At 40.4% G+C, this 20,624-nt stretch overlaps 1 protein-coding gene across 1 annotated transcript in view; it reads left to right on the forward strand.

The window, feature by feature from the left end:
• Positions 1–2,661: 2,661 nt before the first annotated feature.
• MED27 (mediator complex subunit 27) overlaps positions 2,662–20,624 on the forward strand; it is a 95,015-nt gene continuing 77,052 nt past the window's right edge. The window contains exons 1-2 of the mRNA XM_074608325.1: positions 2,662–2,909; positions 5,617–5,761. Of these exons, the coding sequence (XP_074464426.1) occupies positions 2,704–2,909; positions 5,617–5,761 (351 nt within the window). The 5' untranslated portion in view covers positions 2,662–2,703. The remainder of the gene's footprint in view (positions 2,910–5,616; positions 5,762–20,624) is intronic.

Consider the following 20,624-nt stretch of genomic DNA (forward strand, 5'->3'; position numbering starts at 1 on the left):
TAACCCATATGCTTCAAATGGGATCTTTTTTTTGGAGGGAGATCACTAGATCCTTGAACTTCTGGTGGAGAGGATAAAAGACGTCAGTTCTGACGCTTGCTCAGATGTGGATACATGCCCATATTGGGCCACCCAAATCATTTTGCAGGAGCCCACTCAACAGCTGTCAGATAGTGAGATTTTTGGATGTTTTGAACATCAGCCGGATCCTTCCTTTTATGTTTTACTTGTGATTTTAAGGCAAAAAGATTTTTATTGGTACCTTGGAGATATCCTGATCTCACGTATTTTATATCCATAATGCCCACTTACAATATACCTATAATGAAGATGAAATTAGCATACTGCCTTGGTTTGGGCAAGCTGCCACTTAAGGAATATTGCTTAAAAGAAAGCAGAAAGCAGTGAGCAACTTAGGCAAGGCATTGCCCTACAAATGAGCATACCAAATTATGCAGCCTTTTCCTTCTAGATGTGGCAAAACAGGAGGAGGAGTAATAAGAGGAAGAGGAACTCCTGCTCTCTTCTTCAGCCATTATCTTTAGGAGTTGAAGCAGAATCTGCCTTAACTCCCCACAGAGCTAATGGAGTTCTTAGTGCTCTGAATTGCCCGTTGTCTGCTCAGGAGAACTTGGCTCCTCATTTATGCAAGGAAAAGCAGATTCCTGGAGCAAAAAATCTGAATGCCCTCCTTTCAGTTTCTCAGCCAAAGCTCTGCTGTGCTCTTTATTCTTTAGGGGCAAGTTCCAAATGGTTCTTTATACGTTTATGGGTTTGTTTTCTGGCCACTGTTTTGTCGTTAGACTTTTAAAATAGTAAAACAACTGTCAAGCCCTTTTACTGTTCCAGGTAGGATGTAAAATCAGAAATCCTTGCACTTGGGCACCACAATGATGGGAATCTTGGAGACAGTTAAAATGAATGTGATATTAACAGCTGAAAATGTACGTTTAAAAATAGTAAACATTACAACAGTGGGGAAGAAATGGAAAAGGCTCATCCATTTCCAAGGGATAACATGTAAACTAAGTTACATCTGCAATGTGCACCCAGAGTCTGAACTTTGCAGTGAGAGGAAAAAAGAATAATGCCATGCAGGAATGATCTTTCAGCCTACAAGTATTCCCTTATAATAACACATTACCTTCTTGACCAAGAAGTCAAGTCCAAAGAAAGGTATTTTATGTGTAACATAACTAATGTTATAGGTCCACAAACAGTTTAAGTTGTGAGTCTGGCTGAGATAGTCCTGTCCTTTCTGCCTCTGGCTGCTATTCCTTGATTCAGTGCTTTTTTACATAAAGAACTATTCCTGTTTCGTTCATGTTTGCCTTACTAAGTGTGCCGAGCCCATTGCTGAGTCTTTGAAGTACACCACTATATATTTCACTGTTTACGTTGGCTGAACTACACTGCTTCAGCCTATATTGCTTCCAGATTTGCTTTACCTCTGTGCTCAGATACAACAGCATTACTAAGCTCAAGAGAAGTTAACCGCAGCCTTTGCATTTTCTCATTCTTCATGCTAAGTAACAGGGATTCACTTATCAATACCTTGCATGTTGTCCGAGAACATTTAATTGATCGGGATGCAATTTTCAGACTCCATCGCATGATAGACAGGAAAGTGTCACTAAGTGGAGGGCAAAGCCTCGCTTCACTTGGCCACTGACACATCTGCTGCGCCTTGCCATATTCATTTCCCTTTTACATATTAAAAAAAAAAAGCATCCTTGACTAAAGGATCTGACTGTGTGGATTGCGCTTACTGAATTTAATTAATACCTTTATAAAAGAGGTTGTTATTTACTTTACAAGTTGAGAAAACAAAAAAGCTGGTCCTGTGCTGCAATTTACTCAGTGTGGAGTGACCATTGGCCTGCGCAGCGCTTCATTTATTTTAGCTCTGTTTATTTTAGCTGCACTCTAAGGGCGGAAAGCACTGGCAGTGGCATCAGAAACAGAAGCAGCTCCTGCAAAATCCAAGCAGTACTGCTGGTGCTATGACAGCACCCTTGAACTTCCCAGTGCTTTGCAAACATTTGATAACGAAGGTGGGTCCTTGTCCTGCTGATTCCAGCAGGGATCACAACTGAGACGTGAACTGCCACAGGGGGCCCAACCTTCAGGTCTGAATTTAGTCTGCCCATGAGCATAAGGCTTATAGAAGTATTCTTGCCTGCTTAAAGCTATGCTCAGTCGCTACAGCAGGATGGGGCCCCTTTTTCCTATTTTAAATGGTTTTATTTCTGTCTCTACGCCTGGAAAACACGCTACAGATCCACAGAACACCCAGAGGAGGGAATATACCCTATATTGCGAATAGAGAGTGATGCACAGCACAGGAAAACAAAAGAAAAGAGGTCTTTGAGTGGAAAAAATATATTTCTGAGGAAGCAGTGAGGCACACATGCCAGTGGTCATTTTTTTCACCCCGGGCAGACATCTCCTCGGCTGCTCCTGTCAGAAGCGGTGGGCTCAGAGGGCGTGGGGCTGACCCGCCTTCGCTGAAGAAGCACCTGAGGTTAGAAAAAGAGGAGAAAAGGCTTAAAAGTGAGGGTTGACTGTCCCTCCCGCCTGAGGGAAGCGCCGCTTCCCGCCCCGCTTCCCCTCAGAGCCCGGACTACATTTCCCAGCCTGCCCCGGGGCCGCCGCGGCCTCGCCGCGCTCCTGACGGGGAGAGGCCGGGCCCGGGCGGCCAAGATGGCGGATGGGGTGCTGAGCCCCGGGGTGAACCTGGAGGCCTTCTCCCAGGCCATCGCCGCCATCCAGGCGCTGCGCTCCAGCGTGACGCGGGTCTTCGACTGCCTGAAGGATGGAATGCGGAACAAGGAGACCCTGGAGGGCCGGGAGAAGGGCTTCGTGGCCGCCTTCCAGGAGAGCCTGCACTCCGTCAGCCGCGACCTGGGGTGAGCAGCCGGCCCTGAGGGGGCTCCCCCCCACCTCGGGGTGCAGCCGGGCCCCCGGCCCTGCGGTGGGGAGAGGGGTCCCGGGGTCCCCCGGCCCTGTCCCCTTGAAGGTCCCCAGCAGTGCCATTTCCACTCCCGGAGAAAGTTTTAGGCAAATGAATAAGAAAACGCTCCCGTTTATTCCTCCCAGCATCGTGGGTGTTATGTCTCCGTGGTGTTTCATTCCAGAGTCTGCAGAGGGATGAGTGCTGCTCATAATGTTTACCTGAGTTTTGTTCTTGTTTTCCTTTAAAAAAGGAGCTGTTGGTGGGATTACCTTGGCAAGGTGAATGCTTGTGGTTGCAGGAGATTTTTCTCTTGTTTTCTGAAGTTTTTTGTTAAAAAAAAAAAAAATAATCACTTTTTAGCCTCTGGCTATTCAGTAGCACCCAAGTGGTTCAAGAATGACCATTTTATTCCCAAAACTTGTAAGGCTGGGAAGTTAGTACACATAAGTATAGGCGTTTAGTACCAGTGTGTGTGTTTCACGTAAATAGAGACTAAGTTGAGGCGGGTGGTCCCTGTGGATCCTGCCAGAGGGCTGCTGGGTTCAGCTGTGTCCCGCTGGGAGCCACCAGCACTGTCCAGGGAGGTCTCCAAGGGCAGGGCGGGCGCGTAGTCACCCTCTTCCTCTGCATCTTCTGGCCTCCAGAGATGTAGTGTTCATGGTCTTGTGTACAAGAATCTGTTTCTTGCTGGCTAATGGGCCTTGCTGTTTTTTGGTTCTGATTGTGGCAATATAAATTGTTACCTGCTTCTTTCCTTCTGTTGGGAAAGATGGTGGTTAGTCATTCTTATGAATGATGTTGTACACAGCTTTACAGACTTCTGTTATATCCCTTTGGCTTTTATTGTTTTCGAGTTGAGAAGGCTTCATTGCTCCCTATGTAGAAGCTGTGCCATTCCTTTGGTTATCCTTGTCTTGCTCGGTAGCTTCTTAAAGAGTTATCTAGTATAACCTCAAAATCCTGTTCCTAAACAATAGTAGATAGCAGTTGGCTCTGACCCATCTTGTCTCGTGTGTAGTATTTTAGAGCCCTCTACTTTGTACTTTATCACCCAGTATTTCAGTGCTGTGAAGTTCTTGCGCAATTCTTTGCGGTCAGTCCCTGTCCTTACTACCATACCTGAGAGTAGCTTCATCATCAAACTTCATCAGTTCCTTTTTCACTCTCTCTTCCAGAGCAGGAGTGGATATGCTTATCAGTGCTTTGGTGGCCATTTCTTTCCTGATTCCTTGTAAGATAACTTTTTAAATATTTCGTAGTGTATTTGATTTGTCTTTTTTGAAATATAACTGTCCCAAAATATTGTCATTTATATAGCATCTAAGTGTTATGTATTGCGTTACGTGTTTGGGAAGCACAGATTTCAAGTAGCAAGGGTATACTCCAGGGTGTGTTGAGGTTAATGTTGTTGTTGGCCTTTGGCTCACATCATGAAAGTGTTGACTGGCATCCCTGTTCAACAAATCCTTAGTTATTATGTCTATTCACATTTATTTTATTGTATTTTTTTGTCAAGAAATATTAGGCATATTTATGAGCAGTCGCAGCACCAGAGGCTTAGAAAGAATGTAGGCCATGGAAACTTGAAGGAATGATGGTTAATAAAGGAGAATTTTGTGGTAGTAAAGTGTGGAAGTCTCTTACCTGTCAGTTCTCTGATTGTTGGTGTTTATTTTTGTAACCTTCATTAAATACAAATTGAGATATTTGGGTTTTTTCTTTACAGAGATTTTTCAGAAGTTGCCCTTTGAAGGGTCTGAATCCTAGTTCTAATTTACTGGAAGTTCATCTGAAGTAGGATGTAACATTCAGAAGTCAAAAGGAAAGGCTCCTGATTAGTCATGTTGCTTGAAAAACTGCGTTTTATATCTGTGCAAAGTAGCCAGTCTTTCTTCTACAGTTGATCAATGCAAGTTTTAAAAATTGCTTAACTTTTGTTATTATTAAATGTAGTGTTTGACAAATGAGATATGAAGCAGTAATAGATCATTTCACAGTGAGGTATTTTTCATGGGAAAATGGTGCTGCTTATGCTGTAGTTGAATATTTTATGCACGTCTACAAATGTATGAATTGCTCATGGAAATCAGAAGATGCTTCCTTGCCCTGAGAATTTGGAATGTGTATACTTGCTTAGAGTAATCGCACACTTTGGAGGACCATCTCCAGGTTTAGGACTACTGACAGTTCTTTAGTATATTTATATGAGGACAGTGTTAATTTCTAGTTCTTTAATGAAATGATGAGGCATCTGCCTGCTTGATGGCTAAAAAAATATACTATAGTATTGCAGGCAATACTAAAATCAGAATTTTGTAGTTTCTGAGGGTACGCATCGCTTAGAAGATACACTGGGTTCTGTAAGTGCTTGTGAACAGGATTTGCTGTAGTTTGACTCTTTCCAGGTTGTGTTACAAAGACTCCTGACTTGTACTTTCTCTCCTAAGAAGCCATGAGCTTAATGACTAACAGACCACTTTAAATTGTTTGGATAATGAAAGGGATTATGTTTTTTATCAAATTTGGGAGGTATTTAAAACTCACTTAGCTATCAAAATAGAGTTCATGCATGATTGCTGGCCATGCAGGAGGATCGTACATCTCAGATAGCTGTATCTGCAGATCTGACTTTAAAAAAATGCCGTTCTATTTTCTTTCAGTGAACTGGAGCGTCTGAGCAACCTAGTTGGTAAACCGTCTGAGAACCACCCCCTGCACAACAGTGGACTGTTGAGCCTAGATCCTGTTCAGGACAAAACACCTCTTTACAGCCAACTTCTTCAAGCCTACAAATGGTCAAATAAGGTAACAGAATACATCCATGTAATTTACTTGTGTATTCCTACAGAATGTTTGTTTTGTGATATAGTAGACTTCTGAGTGTTTGAGACTGTCAAAATTGCTGAGTTTTTTTATGAAGTTGAGGAGCCTAATAAGTACCTAAATGTACTTCAAGGGTAAAAATGGTGTTTTAATTGGGAGGAGACTTTTCTGTGATACTGAGGTGTGCCCTTGTTTTTCAAAGAGAGTGTTAACTCCCAAGCAGGACAATACTTTCCCTGTTAGCTATTTAGCATCTTATGTAGATATAAAATGAAAGTATATTGTGTCCTTACATCTGGCAGTAAGCACTGTAGCAGAGGGCGGTGGGATATTAGAGCAGAGAATCAAGAGCTTATGTCACCTCCAAATTTATTTCTGGGAGAGAAACATATAGGGAAGTTGTCATCATCAGAAGTCCTAGTGGCTTTCCATACCATATTTTCTGCTGCTGAAAACATTTGCACCTGGTCTTAGAAATAAGAAGAGATTCCAGAGTAGTAGCTTTTAACAACCTTATACAGGACAGCAGGAGTAAGCAGGAATAATAAATCTGAAAATATTTCAGGCATTAAAAGAAACAATTCTACTTTAAATTATTTATTACGGTACATGAGCGAGGAAGATTTTCTGACTACACAAATAGGTCATAGGCCAGTTCTTGTTATACACTGAGCCAAACAATCTAACGTAATTCAGATTTAAAATAGGAAGACGACAATAATGTTTGTATGAATACCACCATAATGTTTGTACAGTCACTTTTCAGAATACAAACGTGTGTTAACATCTTCTAAACCCAGTAGAATTCAGCATTGATAAAACTTGATATGGTTGGAAAATGGGGGACAGGAGGGATTTTTAAGTAGAGATTTATTAATTGAGAAATTGTTTCATGTTTGCTTGTGCTTCTTGCTGTTAGCAAGAAAAAGTAATTAATCTGCTACTTTCGTAAAAAAATAAAACCCTCTAACGTTTATACATGAAAACTAAACTTGTAATGCAGTTAAATCTTCAGTGATTTAGTTACTACTTTAGGGCGTTATCAGAGTAAACTCTGTTGATGATAGCTTTGACATAGTTATTCTAATGGAGTTTTTTATTAGCTTAGAATTATGGAGCTTTGAAGAGTAGTTTTTTGTAATACTGGATTCTAATTTCAGAAAGCAGAAAGTTTTAGTATCCTGTGCACTCATATACACAGTTAAATATTCCAGGAGAAAAACAGTATTATCTTTCTTTTATTTTTGTTGTCTTTGACTTCTGTTTTACAGCTAAAACAAAAGATACTGTTTAAGTTGTATTTAAATAGCTGCTTTCTACCTAATGGTTCTTCTGAAATTTACTAGCATTCTTTCTAGGGTTTGCAGTAACCAGCAGGCATGGGTAGGTTGCCCCTGTTCCTAACAGCGGATGTGCTGCCTGTGTGAGGGTATTAGCTGCTGGATTTACCATTAGCAACAAAGACCCTATTGATGCTCATTTATGTTGCTGCTTTAATCCTTCATTGCTAAATATGTTTCTTGAATAAGTGTTATTTCATTACATCTTTTGGCTGCATTCTGTTCTTATTATGTGTGTCTGGTGTTTTCTGTTGCTTGAAGAGGGGATTTACATGTGGTGATGTGTCAATACACTTTATGTCTGTCTGTATTTAATTTTTAATTTGTGACCCCTTTGTGGCTGGCTTGCTTGTATTTTTGATGAGCTGAGATAAGGGCATTTTCCTCTCTCTTTGATTGTTCATGCATTACTGATGGCATGAGTAGCCACATGGCTGCCAAGGGAGAGTAGATGGAGCAGAGTTTTGGGGCTGTGGTGCAATTCCAAAAGGACATTAATGAAATATAGGGAAAGCGAGTACTTGGGCTTTGTATATGTTTCAATGCATTCTGTTTATTTTTAAAACATGGGGAGGCTTGTAATAATAGTGGCTTGTAGAACAATAATAAGTAAGGTTTGTAATAATGACTGCTCTCATGGGAAGCAAATTATTGTTCAGTATATGAAAGTACTGTATATTAAAAAAAACCCTTTACTGCATTATTTTTGTCTGAAATTGAAAGAACAATTAGAGGCCTGAAATGGTAATTCTTAAAAAAACCCATAACACCAAAAACCAAAGAAGAAAACCAACAACACAGTATTTCAAAAGTTATCCTGTATAATGGTCTGTTTGTTTAAAAGTTGAGATTTTTAGTTGGTCCACAGTATTTCTGCTTTGGAAATGATAGACTATTTGGAGAATATAGTGATGGTAACCTTCCAAGTACCACAAACAACATGAAGCTCTTTAAAGCATAGTACTAGGAGATTAGACTTCCCCGACACTTTTCAACTTGTTTATTTTACCACAGTTAATACTTGTAGCTGTGGCTGGTTATGCATTGTGTGAAGACCCACTTTTTGGTGCAAGTTTACTGACCTAACTCTTTGACTTTAGTGCAGTAGAGACGGGTTGCATTTAATTGTGATTTCAGATATATTTGCCCTGAACCTTGTTCTGCTGCTCCTGTGAGTCACAACACTAGTTCCTCTGTTTCTGATTACCTTAAGTTTGCCTGCTCTGGGGGTACAGAAAAGTAGTGTGGGAAAAATGAAAACTTTCCTTACGGAAGTGTGTTATCTTGGCAGTGCTTGTTATTTATTAGCACCTGCTATCCTGATATTTACTTACTGTAGTTTACCCAATAGTTTTGCAGGTGGTAAAGTTGTCCTTATAATGGAAGCAGCTGTTTGGGAACACAACAGCTTGTCAAATGCCTTAATTACATACACATGCAGCTGTAAAGGAACTTTACTTTTCCAGGTGTTTAACAGAGCTCACAAGCTATAGCTGAAAAACACAGGAAGTTTAAGTTGATCTTATTGCAAGTAAGAGCTAAATGTTTTTTTCTTCTTTGCTTTAGCTTCTTTTATGTATCAGTAGAAATCATACAAGTAAATTACTTTGCTGAATGCGGGGTGCATGGAGGCGTGTAGTAGCCATGGAACAGTATTTAGGTCTACTTGATAATTTTTTTTTTCTCTTCCTGTTCAATGTTATTTAAGAAAAGAGGTTTTCTTCATTACAGTTGAAGTGCTGTTTCCCAGAAGTATTTATATGTGCCCTCTAATGTAATATTGAAGATACAATATTAGATAAGACAAAAAAGAGCTATCATGCTGTATGGGTAATGCAGATAAAGTATTATCGGTAAGTTAGGAAATTTGTAGAAATCAGTGGTGGTTTTTTTGTTGTTTTTTTTAATAGGGACTGTCTCTGTCTAGTAATTGTAGTTGATTTCTGGTTTGAGTAATTATGGGTATCTCAGCTGTTGAATTTTTTGTAATATGATTGTTGTGTCTGAGCAGTTGAAATCTAAGATGACAGTAGCAGTCAGAAGGGTTTCTGATTTGTGTCTGTGTGTGTGGCCTGATACTCCTTGGAAGAGTCAGGACTGGATCTGCAGGGTGCTGCTCTCTGCCTTGCCTTTACTTACCAGGTGCTCGCTGCTTGCATTGTATTGGAATTCATGGGAGACTACCACAGGGGAGAATGCATTTGCTAGAAGTTTAGATGAAAAGAATTGTTGAAAGTCGCTTGCTATATTAGACTGAAATACTGATTTAGTTTTGATTTTTTTTTTCTTAAAGGTGTTACCTCATGTTTGTGACAGGGCACTGGAATAACTTGCTTCTGTTGCTTTTCATGACGCTTCTATAACAAGTGCCCTTTTGCTAGTCTTCCTCATTCCTGGGTGCTTTTTGTTTTCTGCAGGAGGCAAGACCATGATCTCATCAATAAGACCATCATTTACTAAGCAAATAATTGTTTCTTCATATTTGTTCTCAATACTGGGTGACAAAGGGGTTTTGTCACCCAAGTCTTTTCCCAAAAGATTTGATGATGTGAGTATATAAAGTATATAAGCCAGTGTTATATACTTATCCATATATAAAATGCTTATTAAAGCTTGTGATGGTGGTGTTGCCTGATCCAGCTACAGTAAAGCTGGCAGTCAGAGTAGATGCATGTTTTTGGAATCCAGGAGTTTGAACTCATTCTTTGAGTGGTGTAAACTTCTGTTTTCCATCTGCTGCTTTAGTGAGGTTATTTGTTGCCTGTAGTGTGTATTTGTTCATCCTCTTTGCCCTTGGCAAAGCATTTGTATACCCTTGCCCCGTGCATGCCCAAGGCAGTGTTTGTTAAGGTATTTCCACTGACTCCAGTGGAACAGAAAATATGCAGCGTATTAAGTGTCCGCTAAACAAGGCAAATGCTTTTGAAGGGCGAGTTTCACCTCTCTTAATTGGGTTGCTGTCAAGTAGTTCATGCCCAACATTTGAGCTTTAATCACTGGTAGAGATTTTTTGCTTGTTTGCATTTGTTTGTTTATTTGAAAAGTATATGCAAAATGGACCCGGGGAGGAATAACCCAATGCGCCAGTACAGGTTGGGGGCTGACCTGCTGGAGAGCAGCTCAGCTGAAAGAGACCTGGGAGTCCTGGTGGACAACAGGATGACCATGAGCCAGCAATGTGCCCTTGTGGCCAAAAAGGCCAATGGCATCCTGGGATGCATCAAGAAGAGTGTGGCCAGCAGGTGGAGGGAGGTCATCCTCCCCTTCTACTCTGCCTTGGTGAGGCCACATCTGGAGTACTGTGTCCAGTTCTGGGCTCCCTGGTTCCAGAAGGACAGGGAACTGCTGGAGAGGGGACAGCAAAGGGCCACCAAGATGATGAGGGGACTGGAACACCTCTCTTATGAAGAGGGACTGAGGGATTTGGGTCTCTTCAGTCTGGAAGAAAGACGACTGAGGGAGGACCTTATCAACACTTATAAATACTTAAAGGGTGGGTGTCAGGAGGATGGGGCCAGGCTCTTCTCAGTGGTGCCCAGTGACAGGACAAGAGGTAATGGGCACAAACTTGACCATGGGAAGTTCCACCTAAACATGAGGAGGAACTTCTTTACTTTGGGGGTGGCAGAGCACTGGAACAGGCTGCCCGGAGAGATGGTGGAGTCTCCAGCTCTGGAGACATTCCAAACCTGCCTGGATGCGTTCCTGTGCCACCTGCTCTGGGTGACCCTGCTCTGGCAGGGGGGTTGGACTAGATAGTCTCCAGAGGTCCCTTCCAACCCTATGATTCTATGATCAACTACGAAACCAACACACCAGGATTACTCTTTCTGCCAGACTTAAGAAACATTGAATTCATTGTATAGCAGCAAACGAAGTCTTCCCTGAGTTGCTGGTTGATAGCAGTATTAGCAGAGTTTACTTGCCCAAGTGAAAATACTGTCTTCTCTAAGTCATCTTTCCTTTTTCTCCACCCCCCTCCCCTGCCTCGCAGTAAACTGTTTTCAGACTTTCAAATAATATTATTAACAACAGTAACAGTGGGGGAAATGTAGAACAATTGTAGTCTTGAACCAGTGATGTCATCTTAAATTTTGTCCTTGATTTTTACTTCACTGGAGTGTTGTATGCTCTGCTGTTTTCAGACTTGCATTTGTCTGTTTGCTTTACTCCAATTCCAACACTTCTGTAGTTTGCACCTGTGTGCATAGGTGTATGTGAGTGGTGGTGGTGCTCACAATGTTCTGTCATTGTGAAATGGTACTTAAAAAAACATGATAACCATGTATTTGGGAAGGCTGTTATGTACCACTTCAAGCAGAAAGAAAAAAATCAACTTTTCTGACTCGCTGGGTTAGTAGGACTTGCATCGAATTATTTCATTTACTCATCTGTGAAAAGAAGATTATGGCAACTTGCATAAACTTTACAGTATCAGTGTATTGTAAATATTCCAAGTGAACAAGCTGGACAGGAGTCTTCATAAATTTATTTAAAAGTAATATGCTGGCAAATACAAGATGAAAAAAATTACTGTTGATCTACATGTTGAAATACACTGAAAAATATTTGGATTTAAATTTGTTACCTCATAGCTTCCTCTTATTTTACATAAATTTAAAATCGAACTGTTGAGATTACCATTAATGAGTTAAAATGATTTTCTGTCACATGACAGAAGAAAAAAGGAATATATAGGTTTTGTTTATTAAATTATTTTTGTGTTGCCTGATAAATTATTTGTATAAATTGTTTGTTGTAGGTCTCAAAAAAAAAAAAAGAGAAATCGATATAGCCTGTAGAGAAAGTCCAGACTTGTTACGACTGCCCTTGGTAGCTTAGTATTGATTAGACACAAATATTGAGTTTAATGACAATAAATGACATTAAATGTTAACCATAATAGCAGAGGAACACTGTTGAAGTAATTTTTTTTGTGTTGTTCATCTTGATTGTAAAATGAAGTGTTCATTCCAAGGAACATTAATTTTAAATTTTGGATGTGCTCAAACATTTTGAGTTTAATGTAGTTTTACAGTAGCATGGACAATGTAACTGAATTATTGTGTTGGCAGTTCTTTGGAAGTTCAGGCAGATGGCCAAGATTTTGTCCTTTCAGAACTTTTTTCTACAAAAATGCGGTGTTATAACATTGTGACATACTGTTGCACGGAGATCCAGTTTATTCTGCCGAGATTTCATCCTCCCAAATTGGGAAACATTTTCTTTTCAGGTATACTGTAATATCAGTGACAGACCTGTGGCACTGAGGAAAATTGATGGTAACTGGATGATCTGCTTGCCTGATGCTTCTGGAGGTTGCTTTTGAAGATCATCTGTGCTTGCTGGGGTAAGAGGGGGCAGGTTAGTGGTGCAGTCTGAGATACTGGTATTCTCAGTGACAGCAGCTCTGAAGAAGTTACTTAAAGAATAGATTAGAAGTGACCAAAATCTCTTGGTTTGCTCACAGAAGGGAACAAAAAAACCAATAAAGTAAGATTTTAATTGAAGCAAAGTGTCAAGTCCCTACGAGGATACCTCGGTGGCACTCTGAAGAGCATATTTTGATGTGCTTTGTAAGACCAGAGTCAGCGCTTCCTAGAGGGAGCGGGAATGGAAAGGCTCTTCGGGATTACCCGCTGTGGACTCCTTTCCTGTGCAGATAAGCCACGGCAGTTTATATTCCTGTCACCGGAGAAATGAATGATACACAAACTGGTGTTTTCTTGTACACGGGGCACAAAATAGGAGCTGGGCCACTTGGATTCTGTTCTTGCTTTTCTTATTAGTTTTTGTTGTAACCTTGAACAGGATGCATGATTTTTTTTCTGTGCCTCATTTTTCTTACGGATAAAATAGGATAATAATACTTAACCTACTTCTTCGGAGAGTTTCTAGTCTAAACGTGTCTCAAGTGCATTGGGTTCTTTGGACAGAAATGCTTTGTAGATGCCAAGTATTATACAGCCAGTGACTAATGTTGTTTGCCTGGCAGTCTGGAAAAGTGCCCTTTATGGGCTTTTAATTTTGTGCGATTTTAGGCAAATGTTTTGGTGAAATGCCCTTGCTGTTCAGAATTACGTTAATGTTCTTTTTTTTTCTTTTTTAAAATATGAATAGGAAACAGGTGGTTACCTCTTTGCTTCCAACTGCCGTAGTTATTAATTATTGCTCAGTTGTCTGCCTGGGGAATATTGACTCTTATTATTGCAGGGTTGATTCCAGTGACCAGCAATGGCAGGGGTGGCAAATTCAGGTAGTGTGCAAATTGCCCTTCATGTTACAGTGATGGAGTGAAAAGCACTGGAAAAGCTATGATGAGGAAAAAAGTGCTTGTACTAAAATGTAAGGGGGAGTGTTTGTGTGTGACAGGAATTACTACAGTCTAAGTATACTTTACTGGAGAAGGGAAAAGGTGGGACACAAAATTTTTCTGAGGGTCTCTGAGCTATGCAATTATAGTTTAAAAAAAAGCGTGAATGTAGTGGGAGGGGAAAAATAATGATAATGAAAACCATAATGAAAACAGGGACGCTTATAATAATAGCTACAGTAAAAATAAAGGCAGAATCACCAGCTACTGTATGTTGGAGGGGTTTTATTCTCCTAGAGATCCTGACTAAAGCAGCATGGGGGGGCACTGGGGATGGATAACATCAGTTATGTCTGTCTTTTTTGGAGAATGCATCTTCCCCCCTCAGCTGGGAGCCCCTGGAATCTTCAGCTCTCGGATTCTAGTGTTTCTTTGCCTTTGAGTCCTCTGCTGGTTTTGACCAAAAGTCCAGCCCAGGGCTATCTTAACTATTTTATTGTTAGCCTGTTACTATAAAAGTGTTTTTGATACCTACTAGTTGGAACAAAAGGAAATGAAAATTACAAATTTATTTTTTCTTTGCACTACTGGAAAGATGCTGTGGCAGGTGAGAATTTGCCACGTATGCCACCTTGTGCCACTCTGCCAGTTAGCTGAATTTCTTTGACATTTTAGTAGACTGAAGTTAGCTTGTTACTTCAGGAAGAGAAAAGTGATGATGAGTAACTTGTTCCTTAAAGAAAAATGAGAAATAATTAGCATTTGATTCTGGCTTGTTATTTATGTAGTTTGAATGTTTTATATCTGTGATCCTCTTGGAGTGATACTAGTAATAATTCACACTAGGATACTATTGTGAAATCAGGTTATACGTGTCCGGACAGAATTTGTCTTTCTTACTGGATTTTGTTAGAATGCCTTGTTTCAAATCTGAAGCAGCCCAAGAGCGTGATGTGGTGTTTTTCTATTGTTGTGCTTGGTGTTTGTTGTTATTCAACAGTATTTGTTGTATAATGCTGTAAGCGGTACCAGTCTCACTTTTCCTAATTATAGGAAGTGATATATCAATACACACTATTATAAATCACAACTCCCTTGTCAGCTGGTGGGAATTATTTAATGCTTTACAACACCTTTATTTGCTAATGAGTGGGGTTGTTTTCCCTCTTTCTTTGATAAGTATTAATGTTCTAGCTGTTAGCCTGTTTCAGGATGGAAATGATTGATGTTGCTCTAGTTTAACCAAAACACTTCTGCCTGCTCCCTGTTCTTCTTCCCCTAACTCCTTTTTTTTTTTTTTCTTCCTCTGTGAGAACTCTTCATACAGTTCATGTTTGATGGCTGAACTATGCAATTTGTAAATCAACAATCAGTTTCACTTTCTAAGCTGCATAATGTAGTCATCAAACCAGATTGGTTAAAACTGCATTGCTCTCTATCTGTAACAGCCTGTGAATCAAACTAAGCCATGCACAGGCACAGAAATGCAGTATGTAGATGAGTAAGTCATAGTACAACCATTAGGTCGGAAGAAAAGGCTTTACTTTTAGAAGTTGAGAAATACAGCAAGGTGTAAGTGGAAATACATGTTGTCTAGGGATTAAGTGACGAAAATGTAGGACTGCAGAACAAGAAGAGCATTGTAAGAAACCCTGGCATTCCTTTGAATTTTGTGTTTGCCTGCTATCTCAGCTCTCGGTGGCTCAGACTGACTTGCTACTGGTGATGAAACTTACCTAGTGGATGGTGGCTACTGTGAAAGCACAGGGGATGTTTTCAGGGACTCAGAGTTGTGTCTCGCTTTCTCTGAGGCAAATTAATGATGTTTGTAAAGCGTTTGGGGACCTTCATATGAAGGGCATTCAAGGAATATGAACACTAATATAAATGATACAGGTGATAAGCTTCCCATTGATACTCTTTATATGGAAAAGATTTTTTTCATAGCTTCTAGAGGAATTCAAATAAAATGGAAAATTTAATGATGTCACCCCGTTGCTCTCTGCTATTGTTGTTGTCAGGTCTTTTTGTGTGACTGTTATTTGTGAGGTTTTTTGTTTTTTTTTTTTTTTTTTTTAAATGCATAAGTGTGCTCATCTCTAATCTTTTTTGGAGTTCTCTCTTGGAGTTACTACAGTTGCCCCCCTCAGTTCAGAGTGATTTAATTGTTTGAATTGCATATAAGCAATACTCAGTTCTTCCCCATTGTATATTAATCAGATACTGTTGATAACTGGCTACAAAACATGAAAATTGCCTAAAAGCTAATAAAACTGAAAATAGTCTGGGTAAGGAGCTGTATGGAATCAAAAGTGCAGTTCAGACTGCTGGTTTGGCTCCTGCTTCATGGAAATGCACGTTCGGCAAACACATGGCAGCAGTTTTATATTCAGCAGTACTTAATACTGAGCTTCTGATGTTAAAGGCATATAATCCAGAAGATATGTGGTGATTTTTTTGAAGTCTCTTGCCTCTTGGGATCAATGCATACTGATTTTTATTTTCCTGGGAGGAAAGATTAATCCTACTCTGCAGGAGTGGTGGTGTTTTGTCACTCTGATGCTGTGACAATTGCAGAATATGAATAAGAAATTACAAACCATGACATCACTATCATTACTGTTCATATCTGTGCCTGGTTTTTGGTTTTAACATAGAGTTGTATTGAAAAAGATGCGCAGTTGATCTCAGATGACCTTTCAAAGTGAATTTGCTCTTTCCAAAATATTCCTGGTGATAAAATAAAATTTTGCTTGATAATTTGAGGCAAGTTGTCTGTTCTTCCCAAAGTTGTAAGATGTACTAATAACACTCAGGAAGTCCATGCTTTGCAATACATGTGGTCATTTTTGCGTTCTGCTGAAAATGTCTGGTTTTGCAGGGGTACTTTGTTTCAGATCTGGCCAGATACCTGACCCAGTTTTTAGGGATACTTCAGTTCGGTGTTCTGCAGGAGCTCAGATGAATGATTCTTCTTCTGTAGAAAACCAAGACTGTATCTGTTGTAAAATGCTGCCTCCTGAGAAATGGGCTTGTGTTTTTTCTTTTTCCCTGCCCCCTGTAATTATACTCTTTTGTCTTGGGACAGCTGGGAATAGAAATGGGGAAAAACAATATTCTAAATGTGGTGCTGAGAACAGTAGGCTATGTAACTTCATGGCTGACTGTCAGGCTTGATTGGTAGTTGCAGAAACGTATCTTGGCTCTCCTAGAAGTCTTGAGTAGTGCCACAGTTGGGCAGGTTTGGGGGTTGATAGGAGAACAGAGACAAGAATATGAACATAGCACTCAGAGCTACTTCACTTGTTGGTACCTCAGCTCGTTATGAGCTAGTATATAAATCTATGAGAGTTGTAAAATCCTGAAGTTCTGGAGATAAAGGTGACTTACCAGTACATGTTACCACTTTCTCTGCTGATACAAGATTAGCTCAAGCATGTATAGCAGCTCACTCTATCTAATTTTAAATGCCTGAATCTAAGGCTTTCACTTGTACAAGAAACAAAAAACGTGAATAAAATCTTTTAGCCACTGACACTTGTTCAGTTACAGTATACCTAGAAAAAGATGTCCTCTGAATTAACAAGATTTAATGAAAGCTGATTGAAAGACTAGCACATGGTAGGATCACATTTTTGATCTTTTCACAGTAAGATCAAAAGTTTATGTACCCTGAGCAGCGGTTATCTTGTTGTGCTCTTTTGTAAGGTTCTTGGCTTAGCGTGAAGCATTCAATCGTGCTCTGGTGCTCCACTGAGTTTGCTGAGAACTTAAGTGCTCAATTTTAATGCTTAAAGCTAGACCGTGTGAGTAATCTGAAAGCTGAAATGGCGCGTGACTGCAATTGCATGCTTGCCTGGTGTCTTGGTGAGTTAAAAATGCATTTCTTGCGGTCTGCGTATTTTTATATGCTCATGAACTGGCTTGTTCCCAGATACCTCTTCTTCAAAAGCATGTATACTGACAGGCTGACAGTAATTACTAATATAGTTATTGGGTAGAATTAGTATATATCGTTATTATGCAAAGTAATGAACATGTTGAAATGCTAAGGGTGTTTTCAAGACTACTTTAGATTTGGTTGGAAAGCAGACTGTAATGGCCACATCTTACAGCATGTAATAAAGTCACAGGGGTCTTTGATGTTCAGAGTTGTGCTTTGGAACAAATAGTTCTATTCAAAACCAGCACCAGTCTTGATTAATTTGGTTGTTGTGCTTGGATTTTCTAACCTTCTGTAACTGGTAGCAAGCAACATAGTATAAGAGGTGTTCTGTATACTGCATGGGTGATTGGACACAAAGGAATTATATCTAGTTGGGACATTTTACAGTATATTCTAAAATAGATGCATTTACTTCTCCTTATATGAAGCTGCAATTCCTGTGGAAATTGATCCTGAAAATACGCACTTAAAGCCTCCTAGGATCTGCAAGCATGGACAAAAAGGAGCTGTATGCATGTTACTCACAAGTGGTGTGTTGAAGTGAATTATTTCAATCTTTTCATATCAACAGCAGTTGAGTGTATTTTCTTTATTGCAACGTCCTGTTACTGCTACAGAAGATGCAGAGAATGTGGACTAGAGCAGAAAGAGTCCTTAGGTGTTTCTGAACTGTTTTAAGCTGCCCGTGGTTTGAAAATATTCAAGAATCTGTGATGTGAGCTGTTTGACATTTTTCCTATTCCAAATGCTCAAAGGAATAAATCTACATAAAGAGTGTTAAAAATGAGAGAGTCTTTGCGACAACGTCTGGAATCTCAGAATGTTACTTTATTTCTCTCTTTTGGCTGACCACCACGATAAAACAGCTGAATCAAATACGTTCTTTTATGTATAAAATACATTTTTTGGGTCTTGACAGCTTGTTTCTAGTTTTAGTCTAATTCAGTTTGAAACAGCTGTTCCTAATCTCTGCAAAACAGGTTTTTTTGATGGAAATCATGACATTCTCAACTACTGCAGTGTTACTGGGCTCTTATCTGATTTCAGAAGTTGGCTTTTCTTTAAGTTAAAAGAATTCTTCATTCAGAGAAAATGTTAGTTTTGTATCAAATTAGAATCATTTAGGTTGGAAAAGACCCTTGGGATCATCGAGTCCAACCATCGCCCCCCTCTACAAAGTTCTCCCCTACACCATATCCCCCAACACCACATCTAAACGACTCTTAAAACACATTCAGGGATGGTGACTCCACCACCTCCCTGGGCAGCCTATTCCAGTGTCTGACCACTCTTTCTGTGAAGAATTTCTTGCTAATGTCCAGCCTAAACCTACCCTGTTGCACCTTGAAGCCATTCCCTCTTGTTCTGTCACTAATTACCTGTGAGAAGAGACCAGCACCAGCCTCTCTACAGTGTCCTTTCAAGTAGTTGTAGAGAGCGATGAGGTCTCCCCTCAGCCTCCTCTTCCTCAAACTAAACAGTCCCAGCTCCTTCAATTGCTCCTCATCAGATTTATTCTCCAGGCCCTTCACCAGCTTCGTTGCCCTCCTCTGCACTCACTCCAGCACCTCGATATCTCTCTTGTATTGAGATGCCCAGAACTGGACACAATACTCCAGGTGTGGCCTCATCAGTGCTGAGTACAGGGGGACAATCACCTCCCTCCTCCTGCTGGTCACACCATTTCTAATACAAGCCAGGATGCCATTGGCCCTCTTGGCCACCTGGGCACACTGCTGGCTCATGTTCAGCCGCTTGTCAATTAGAACCCCCAGGTCCTCTTCTGCCGGGCAGCTCTCCAGCCACACTGCCCCAAGCCTGTAGCGATGCATGGGGTTGTTGTGGCCCAAGTGCAGGACCCGGCACTTGGCCTTGTTGAAGCTCATGCCGTTAGCGTTGGCCCATCAATCCAATCTGTCCGAGTCTCTCTGTAGAGCCTCCCTATCCTCATGTAGATCAACACTCCCACTTAACTTGGTGTCACCTGCGAACTTACTGATGATATGTTCTATGTCCTTATCAAGATCATCAATAAAGATGTTAACTAGAAATGGTCCCAACACTGAGCCCTGAGGGACACCACTTGTGACTGGCCACTAGCTGGATTTAACTCCATTGACCACCACTCTTTGGGACTGTCCATTCAGCCAATGCTTGATCCAGCAGATCATATGCTCATCCAGGCCATGAGCAGCCAGTTTTTCCATGAGAATCCTATGGGGAACAGTATCAAATGCTTTTTGAAAGTCTAGGTAGACAATATCCACAGCCTTTCGCTTGTCCAATAATGGGGTCATTTTGTCATAGAAGGAGATCAGGTTCGTCAGGCAGGACCTGCCTTTCATAAACCCATGCTGACCAGGCCTGATCCCCTGCTTGTCCATTATATGACTTGTAATGGCACTAAAGATGATCTGCTCCATGACCTTCCCCGGTACTGAGGTCAGACTGACGGTACAATTAAGTTTGGCTGCAGTTAAAGAATAATAGCTGCCTCCTTCCCTCAGGGTTATTCTCAATGAGGTTGGATATATGTTTCTCTTCCTATGTGACTTTTAAGAAAAAACATCACTGTGTGTTTTACCATTAGTTAGATTTTTATTCTAATGTTCCCTGCCCTACCCATATGCTTTTAGTTGGGTTCTATTTAGAGTTTTCTCTGCAGTTGTCTCTCTGCTCAGACTTAACAAGTTCTCTGGCTTGCCTTATGGTTCAGTTTTACTCTGAAATCTTGTATTTTCAGAATTTTCAATGTAGCATTTTCAGTTTGCTCAGTGACATCTCTTTTTTTTTTTTTTTTTTTTTTGGATTGGCTGCACTGCTTGGTGCCTCTTGCAAAGCTGTTTGTAGAAATTTCATAGATCACAGAGCCAATCAACTCTGTAAGCTCTCTTGTGCCTGGGAAAGCAAAAGCTAACCTTTCATACCTTTCATTTCCAATTTTCTGGTTCTTTTGGACACCCTAGCATGTAACATGGAGTAAAGTTAACAAATTTCTGCATAAAAGAACTTGCTATCTAGTTGACTGTGTGATGATGCCATGTGTGGACATTTCAAAACATTTCTGATGGAGGGTGAGGGGTTCAGGAGTGGTAGCATTGCCAAGTTTATAATGGGACTGGAGGGAACCTGGAGTTGTACATCCTTTTCTCTGTCCTTAGCTTGCTGGGTGTGGTTTCACAAGTCACTTTGTTATGCATGTCTTTGTTTTCCTGTCTATAAAATGAGTGTGATACGTAATAAGTA

The sequence above is a fragment of the Larus michahellis genome, chromosome 15 (genome assembly GCF_964199755.1).
Source record: "Larus michahellis chromosome 15, bLarMic1.1, whole genome shotgun sequence".
NCBI lineage: Eukaryota > Metazoa > Chordata > Aves > Charadriiformes > Laridae > Larus > Larus michahellis.